Consider the following 9,689-nt stretch of genomic DNA (forward strand, 5'->3'; position numbering starts at 1 on the left):
CACTTGTAGCAAGCAGAGCAAACACTGGATTCAGAAGGTCTTATTTCTTATGCTGTTGCAGTACCAGTTCATGATCTTCAACAAGATGTAAATGCTGAAAGTGAGTTGTTAATCTATTAATAAACATCATTGGTGTTCTCTTTCCTTGCAGTACAGACTTGCCTACTTTGCAAGAGCAATACAAGGTATAAAAACGAGGCAAAAGCATCTGCAGTTTCTTACAGGTAAAGCATATAGTAACAAACTATCCATACCTAACCATTTGCTTGTTCCTTGCCTTTCTATCTTTGCCTCCAGTGGACCATGAATTGTTTACCACATGATGTCTCCAACTGTTCTCCCATATTTCCAAAACACTGTTACTGTGCTAGCAAGGCTCACAGCCACTCAGGGCTGAAGTATATAATGACAGCCCAATGCAAAACGCCCTGTTCTCAGAGGCTGGAGATGGAGATGCCTGCCTCTGCCTCTTGCAAGTGGCTGAGAGTGTTACGGGGCAGTTCATACAATCACTGCTCAGCAGAGCTACCTCTGCATCCTACACTTTTGAGCTTGTGCCTGTGACGGTGCTCCAAGGAACTGGCTGCTCACTTGTGCTAACCCAACAAGGCGATCTGGAGGCTGACTCACAGGATGGAAGGGTCTTTGAGAGGTCATGTACTCCCACTCCCTGCTCAAGGCTGGGTCAACTTCAAAGTCAGAGCTGTGTCCAGTCAAGTTTTGAATATCTCCAGGAAGGGAGATTACACAATCTCTGTGGATAATTTGTTCCAGTGCTTAATGACTCTCATAGTAATTTAAAAAAAACCAAAACCCCAACAACCAACATACAAATGGATTTTTTTGTGATTTGTGACCATTGCCCTTGTCCCTTCTTTGAGAACCTCTGAGAAGAGTCTGACTGCACATCCTCTTCAACCACCCGTTATGCAGCTGAAGGCTGCAAGCAAAGTCCTTCCTTCTCCTCTGCTCCCCTCCCAGTTTAGCAAGCCAAGTTCCCACATGCCTTCTCAGAGGTCATCTGCTTCTATCCCCAGACCATACTGGCAATCCTCCTCTAGGTCACCTCTAGTTTTATCATGCCTTTCTCATACAGTTTCATGCAGCAACACTCATTCTGATGTCTTCTTGTCAGTTTTATAACAGCTCAAGATACAGTGCATCCCAATTTGCCACCAGTAAATGACTTAAAAGTCTTCTCTTCAACCCCCCTCCCCATCCATGTTTCCAGCCATGTCTTGTCAGATGGGGAAGGAGACTTCAGAGCTCTGGTGACTCAGAAGACATTCAACTTTTCAGGCTGGGAACATGGCCTGTGCCAGAGTTCAGAGAGGCCTGTCAGAGGGAAGGCTTTCCAGACGGAGGGGGGGCAGAATGAAGCCAAAAATGGAAGGAAGCTGGATGTAGTTTGTAAATTGAGACCTAATCACCATACAGATACAATTAATAAATTACCCCTTTGTTCTTCAGATTCAATTAAAATCACTGAATTTAGAAAGTAAGCTTATTGGATTGGAAAGACATGGAAGACTGAGAAAATGTATGCAATACTGAAAGCAGAGAGCAATTTCAGATCTGGCTAAAGAAGTGAAAACAATCTTGGCTATCATATGAGGTTTACATAGGAGCCTTCCAGCATTACTTTTCCACGTGAGGGAGTACCTTGTAGTTAGAACAACATATTTTCTGTGAAACATTTTTCTCACAGTCTCCCTTAAATAAAGGGATCAGATGAGACTTGGAAACATTTCTTGCCAGCTATTTGTTTCTTTAATGTAAATCAAAGACAGACTGATAACACACAGCAAGACAAGAGTCATTATGTCCTGCTTCAGGAATTGCTTGTGATTCCTTTTTATCATTATTATTACTTAAACTAATGAAACGTCTCAGTTCCTTTCTGCACATTCTTCAAGGGGAAAGGACAAGATTAAAGACTTGTGTACATCTTTGATCTGCTTGTTTTCATGTTCGCTTTCTCTTATCTGTCTTAAATAGACAAGTTCATGACTTAAATGCAAATGAGAACAATTTACTTTTTAAAGGAACAGGGATATCTTGGAGTAAAGCCATACTTTCAAGGGATTCTTCCATTTGAATGAAAGGCACACCATCACTAACCAATGATTTCTTCTAAACGGTAAGAGGCATTACAATAGTTTAATGGTTTAAAGTAAGGCTTAGAGATTTACAATCATAAATCTCATAATCTCATTAGTAAGGCTGCAACATTCAGTCCTGGACTGGAAGAAGTTAAGAATATCACTTGCAGTGGTCTTGCAGAGATGGTGATACTAGTTTAAAAGAAAGGGCAGTAGCATGGAAAGAAGAGCTTGTCTCTTCCTGAGGAAGTAAAGGACTGTAGATGCTGTGGACGAGAAATTATGGTAAGTGCTTCCCTCTGAATGGCCTTACTAATCTGCACCCTTGCAGGAACCTTGTGCCTTGCACAGATTGAAGTGCACTGTCAGGACAAAGTATCAGACACACCTCCTGTAGGACAGGGGAGTCCACACTCTGGACTCCATAATGGGACATATCTTCCTAACACTGTTTCAAAGATTGATGTTTCTATTCAATGGTCCAGAACCCTCATTCCAAGCCATGACTAGCAGTCTTCCTTCTCAGAGAATTGTTTGACCCTCCATATGCTGCCAGTTACACACTGAGGTAGATCCTTCACTGGAGATCAATGTAGGATGCACAGGATTGGCCTCAGCTCACGTGCAATCGTTGCCTGCTTTGGCTTTGACCATCCTGCAAAACTCATGGGGCCCATCTGGTTTCAAAATAACCTTATAGAAAACTTCTTCTTAACAAGCAACCAATGAATGGAAAGAAATCACACAGATGAAATATGGTTAACAGATTTAGCACTTAAAAATCATTCCCTTGCCATTTTCCCATCTCACAGATGACAAAAAGAAAACTCTGCTATTACTGGAGAAATATGAAACCTGACACACTGACAGGGTTGCGTTTTGCTTTTTTTTTTAAGCCTGTGTCCTGGCTGTTGTAGGGCTGAGAAAGCAAGTCACATTTTGCTGAATTATCTTCAGGGCTTGACATGTAATTCCAAACTGCCTTCAATTAGCTCTGCAACCTGATGTCTCTTGATGCAAACAACTCCCACAGTCTTTCACAGAGAAACTCTCTCATCTTCAGGCAGGCTCCAGGAGCAACGCACTGTGGAAACAGATTGCCTATTCTTTCCATACACAAATATATACTTTTCATTTCAAAAGGGCGTATGATCAGGGCAACAACCTACTTCCTGGACATCTTGTTAGGTGGGAAAAAAATAAAGAAGGCCTTGGATTTCCATCCACGTAAATACTACTACCTATCTTGTACTTCCGCATGTACCATATAGTTGTCTGTGCTAGAGATGCTCCTGAAAATCAAATGTAATAAAACACAAAGTGAAATGTAAGAGTATTTGTAGCTGATGCCCTGGTTGCAGGTGCACAAGCCCAAAATGGAAGACAGTTTTGTGCTCCACTGCATGAGATCCCAGCCAAGGTGGGATGAACAGGCAAGCATATTCAGTGATAAACCTTGAAGTCCTGATTCTTTGCTCATCAAAATCAGGCACCTAACTGGAGTGAGTTGTGTTTTTCTTCTGGCACATGAACCTGGATTTTGCACACATGGTGAGGAAGAGTTGTGGCTGAAGATGTACATGCTGTATATCCAGGTATCATCTCCCTGGTGAGTCCCAGGAAATGATTCCAGAAGATTCTTCAGTCTTTCTAGATGACTCTCACTAGCTGGACTTGTTGTTTTCTTGACAGATAATTAAGACAGTTCCTTTCAAGTTTACTGCCTGATCAGCAACTTTTGCTCTGTGCAAGAAGGGAAGTGGACCTGGAAAGGAGGTTCACATAAAAGTGGACAAGGAGGCAAAGGTGGTGATGATGCTTGACAAAAGGACACAATGCATTTTTCATGAAAGGAAGACAGAGTTGCAATTGGTCATCTTGGAAGAGGCAACATGGAAGATGAATTAGGAAGGCTTGGAGTGGCTAAGAAAAGATGTTCAGGAATCTTGCTTTCACATAACAGTGCAAGACTCCTCCTGCTTGGAGAGAGTGACTTTTTCTGCTAATAATACTTCGCAGTCAGCCACATTGCCCCATTCCTTCAGCACAAGGCCCAGACTACTAATCCAGAGGAGGCCAAACTACTCCTGGTAGCAATTCCAGTATCGGCCAAACCTAGGCAGGGCATGCATGAAAGAAGTTAACAAAGAGGTAGTCATAGGTTATTATTTGACACAGAAAACCTAGGCCCGCACAACTCATTGCTTTAAAACAGTAGGATTTAAAATCTTTCAGATGTCAAAATGAATTTAATATTTTTAAATTATTTATGTTAATTTTAACTGAAGTCTAATAAATGATTCACAGCTTTTATCGTGTTGTGGGATAGCAACAGATGGCACAACTTTCTCTCAATGCACCAGTAGCTCCCCCTTTAACCGATGCACTGTTTATCCAAACATTTCAGCATTTGGAGAAACCTAAGCCTGAGCACATTGAATACAAATAGAAGGATGCATCTTCCCTAAAGCTGGGCAGCAAAGAAGGTGCTTACAACATACATGAGGCTTTTCAACAAGTGAGCACAATACCAAGACATGTAAGTTATAATGCCAAAAGCTTTTGAGTGCAATGACAAAAGAAACTTGCTCCAGCAAGTTTTCCTTACATATACATGAATATCCAAGATACTAACATAGAACTTTGTAATGCTATCCTTGTGCTACAAGAACATGTGTCAAAGGAAAAAAAAACAAACAACAAACAAAACAAACAAGCAGAGCTTTAGAGGAAACAGAAAGGAGACCTCATGGAAAAGGCAAGAGTAAGCTGAGCTCTTCTGGACTACCTACATCATTGTATTCCATATGTAGGACTAAAAGAGGAAAAATAAGCCACAGCAACACATTAACACAAAAGGGTGAGCTTTGTTTGCATATCACTACAATTTTTAATATGAAAAAAGCTAATAAAGAAATCAGAGGTGATGTCAGGCAAAACTGGATGAAAAAAGTACATGAAGAAATTCTAGTTTGCCCTGTGTCACTGCTACAGCTTTGGGAAAAATTCAGTAATAAATACTTGCTTAGGAGGCATGCTTCCCTGTTCTTCTTAAGAACACATGTAGTAAGAAATTTATTAAAACCTCTGCACAGGACAACTGCTTGTGCATGTTAGTCTTGTTCAAACTCTGGAAAGAAAATACTGAAAAGGAAGTCTGCATGAAGATATAAACCTATTAATTTCAAACTACAGCTTATTACCTGAATGAGCTTCTTATTTTGCTGGGTCTCATGTATATGTATGTCTATTTACACTGGTAATCTGCCTGTATAATTGCTTGATTGAAAGCATGCTTGTGGTACTCACATACATAAGCTAGGCACACAAGTACTTTTGCAACCAAAGCATCTAAAAATTACAACAGCCATTGCAGTCACAGCCAATCTGCTGCCAGTGATGTTCAAATTCCAGCTGGGACAGTCTTGCTCTTGCTATTCCAAATTTCATACTGTGTATTTAAAATGAAAGTGGATTCTTTCTGTCCATAAATACAAAGCAGCTGCTCTCTATTTCAGAGGATGCTTGAATTTCAATGGAGCAGGGTGAGGGATCCCTATACATTAAGTATACATCACAAAGTGTGTGGCAGTACTTTTCTCTACAAGTTGATTACTAACGTTCTCAGTTCCATTTCTTCTACAACGTAAGCAAGGCAAACCTTCCCCTGTCCCAAGAGCAATTTATTAAAGGTCCAGAAACATCTCTGAATTACAGTGCAATTTTTTCCCTGCAGTGAAATGATTATCTCCTCAGATTTCATACATTGATAATTTCTACCATACCATTAGAATGAAATGTAGAAGCCTCAGCTTCACAGTTCTGCTGATGCAAAGATAGCTGCATCCCGACAAGTAAGGATTGAATTTATTATTCTCATTACTATTATTATTCATTGCTGAACTACCACAAGGATGCACAGTGCCTTATAAATCCAGAGAGCCTCAGGACTCACTGTTTGTTCCCACTGCTGTTGACTTCTCTCCAGCTATATAGGTTTCATATCTCTTTGAGGGAGTTTGGACAAGATTTCAAAAGCAAAAGCAACAATTTAATAGTATTGGTGGCTATCACTACAGCACGTACATCTTCAGTGATCATTGTGAAATGAAGAGAGACATGCTTGCCTTTCAAGCCCAAGGCTTCAAATGAAAACACTTTTTTCTTTTTTCTTTCTTCACTTATTATGAACCCATGTTTCACATACAGACATTCACATCCCTCACTATATTTTCATCATCATTTTGATCATAAGGGTTGTTAGTTATATACATTTCCATGTCACTTGGCTATATGTACCAAGGCAATCTTTTAGCTAAGAAACATTATCAACTTTTTATTTTTTGTGTTTTCCACAGGGGAAAACCCCCAAAATACACATACACTCTATTTATTTCTTTTTTTTTCTGAATCCCATCTATGTTGTCAGAAATCTTGACTTTTCCCAAACACAGGCATCCTTACATCCTTATTTTTTTCACTTCCTTGTTTTTTTGGTTTGGTTTAGTTAGCTGTTTTGGTTTTTTACCACACATTCACAATTTCCTCTAATTTTATTTGTAAACTGAATCCCATGGTGATTTTTTTGGAACACAACCAGCCATTCCAGCACTGCTCACCTGATTTCTGTCCCTGGCGTTGGCGTAGCGGAATCGCTGGATGTAATAGAAGACCAGCCACGCCAGCGAGATGATCATCAGCACGATGAAGGAGATGGAGACAAACACCACGGAGGTCCGGCTGACGTACTTCTGCAAGTTGCGTGTCCCGATGGTGATGTACATCATCACAGTAATGTTCCTCTCCAAGAGGCTCACTATCTCTTTTCCTTTGGGCTCAGGAATCATTATTGCTACAACATCTTCTAGGCCTATGAGACAAGAAACAGAGAAAAGAAACCTTAAGCAAAACAAGTGATTGGCATGTAATGAAACGACAAAAGGATGCAGCAAGGAAAAGAAGAAAAAAGTTTTCAATGGCAACCAGTTACACAGTGTATTTCTAGAAGCTAACCTTGGTGAGATGTATTAAAGTACTTCACGAGTTGCTGTAAACACAGAATTCCAGTGGTGCTGCGACTTATCCAGATGATCTTGCTGTAAGCACTGAAGAAAGACATGCTGCAGCTAGCATCCTTCCATACAACACTCTACATACATTTATCTTAGCTTATTGCAAGGTCATGAGTCTTTAGAGAAGCCCCTCCAAACTTCAGATCAGAAATACTTTCAATTGCAGATTCCCACATGGTTTCACAGTCTGAAAGCACCAAGGCACCACTGCCCTTGTCTGGGGCTGGCAGCATGAGAAACCTGAAGCGACAAGAGCATCTTGACACGTTCCCAGCTCACCCGCTGCCCCATACTGCCGGAGGCTTCCCACAGCCTGAGCCCACACAGACCTTTGGGAGCCCCTGCTGGGGGCTGGATTTGCTAACTGATGCAAGTTTAAAGTCAAGAGCTCTCTTTCATTCCACAAAAAAAAGTACTGTAGCCCAGGCCAGCCCCCAACAGTTTGCAGCATGACCCCCACAAGGATGCAAATCAGCACAGCCGAGGTGGCAAATAGGTGCCCGCTAACAGGATGGGGCAGGGAAGTCCCACAGTCCTGTCTAGCCTTCTGAATCCATGACCTTGTGAAATGGACCTTCTAACATCTATCAATCCTTGACTCTGCATCAGCTTTCCTTTCTGTACAGAACTGTTTCATTTTCTTTATATCACATGCTGCTGAAACTATTTTCCTTTCATAATTTTATGCCCCCTTTGTGCATGACCAATATAGTCTGAAACTATCTGGGACTGGGCAGCATGTTAAATGCATTTTCTGGCTTTATATATAAACTATCACTGCTTTATGATTTAATATCAGAGATACTCTGTTCTTCCACTCCACAAACAAGTACGTAGACAGTTTTTACACCTAATAAGTCAAATACTGACTAAGTGGCTAAGGACAAAATCAATGGATTTTACTGTAGAAACGTGCTAGAAACAGCAGCATACGAAATGATCACAAACTGGCATTTAGAAAGAAAGGTACAAAGTGGAGGTGTCTGAAATCAGAGACATGATGCTTGGGTGCAGGTAATCAGCCAACATGTTGTTAACCCCACAGGTACCTGTATTTTGACTTGGGCCAAAGGACCAAGTGCTGCCTGCCTAGGGACACTCATGAAGGTGGCATGGGACTGCTCAGCAATTTTTGTTTCAAACAACTTCTCCCTCCAAGCTGATATCCAACCCAAGTTTCACCAGTGCACCACTCTGTCCTGGTCCTCATGGTCCAGCTCAGATATTTCTCCACCAAAAAGCCCTGGGAGTTATAAACCAGGTTTTCAAAGGTAGGTAGATGCTAAAGACCAGGAGCTGTCTATCAGGATTTTGGATATACTAAAGCAGACAGGTGGGTGCTGTTAAATGGAAAACACTAACCATAGTGGAAATTTCATCAAATTCTGCTGGATGCCTCAATCCATTGGAGGTACTTAAATAGCTGTGACAGACTGTTGCTATTCACACACGAAATCTGCTGCAAAGCTGGGAACTGAGCCTTCCTCTCTGAAGTCCGGAGCAGAAGTGCAAACTGCACCACTCTACCTCTTGGGAGACTTGCCATCATAACACTCCTGATTATGAACAGGTCAGTCAATGAACAGTGGAAATCAACACTTTGGCTGACTTTTTTATATACACACACATATATATATACACACATAAACATATCAAACTGAGTTTTATATATCCATGATAGGGAAGTTAACATTTCTGCTGATAGTCTTTCACAAAGCATTTTCTGCTATTTCCCTTTCTTTGTCTCATATTAATCCACCTTGAGTAGCCAAGATAAATCTACCTCAGCAACTCTTCTGATACCTGCTTATTACAAAAGGCTAATGCAAACATTACCCTAAGAGCCTAGAGAGAACTGGCCAAGTCTCAAAGTGGCTGAGAAGGACACTGGTGGCATGCCAGTAATTTTCCTGCAGTCAATAAGACAAATTGTCTGGAGCAGTGCTTAGCTGCCCACATGCCTTGATTTGTCCTCTTCCTTTCATTAAAGAAAAAAAAATATTTAAAAATCACTCTACAAGAAAACCAAAGCAACCACTTCACACACAGCCAAAAAGAACCCATAGTGAAAAATTCCACAGCCAAAAATACTGAAAATAATTTCTTTGACTTCTCTGAAAAGCCACCATTCTGACCCACTCCTTGTCCAGTACAGGCCTCTAACATCATCTTCAGGACAATATGGGACACTACGAACAATGTTATCTGAAAGTTTACAAAACCAGAAGATAGAGACAGAAGCATTTTCAGTAGAAAATATAGGCTGTACCATATCTGTTTAATTACCTCGAATCTTAAATTTATTTTACAACTTTAACAATATGTTTATTATGTTTAATTCAACTGAATATAACGTAGTACATTACAGGAGAACTGTAAATAATGACCAAAGGCCAGATATAATATGTTGCAACTAAAGAATTACATTTGATTGTTTAATTATGAAATAACTATTTTTGTAATAATTAAACACGTGCTCCACAGTTGTCTTTAATAATAAAGTAATGAAAAAGAG

General features: G+C 40.5%; 1 protein-coding gene across 1 annotated transcript in view; it reads right to left on the reverse strand.

The window, feature by feature from the left end:
• RNF150 (ring finger protein 150) overlaps nucleotides 1–7,221 on the reverse strand; it is a 51,260-nt gene extending 44,039 nt beyond the window's left edge. The window contains exons 1-2 of the mRNA XM_010008994.1: nucleotides 7,116–7,221; nucleotides 6,722–6,972 (exon numbers count right to left, since the gene is read on the reverse strand). Of these exons, the coding sequence (XP_010007296.1) occupies nucleotides 6,722–6,972; nucleotides 7,116–7,221 (357 nt within the window). The remainder of the gene's footprint in view (nucleotides 1–6,721; nucleotides 6,973–7,115) is intronic.
• Nucleotides 7,222–9,689: the final 2,468 nt, after the last annotated feature.

This window comes from Chaetura pelagica, unplaced genomic scaffold (assembly GCF_000747805.2).
Source record: "Chaetura pelagica isolate M959 unplaced genomic scaffold, ChaPel_1.0 scaffold221, whole genome shotgun sequence".
NCBI lineage: Eukaryota > Metazoa > Chordata > Aves > Apodiformes > Apodidae > Chaetura > Chaetura pelagica.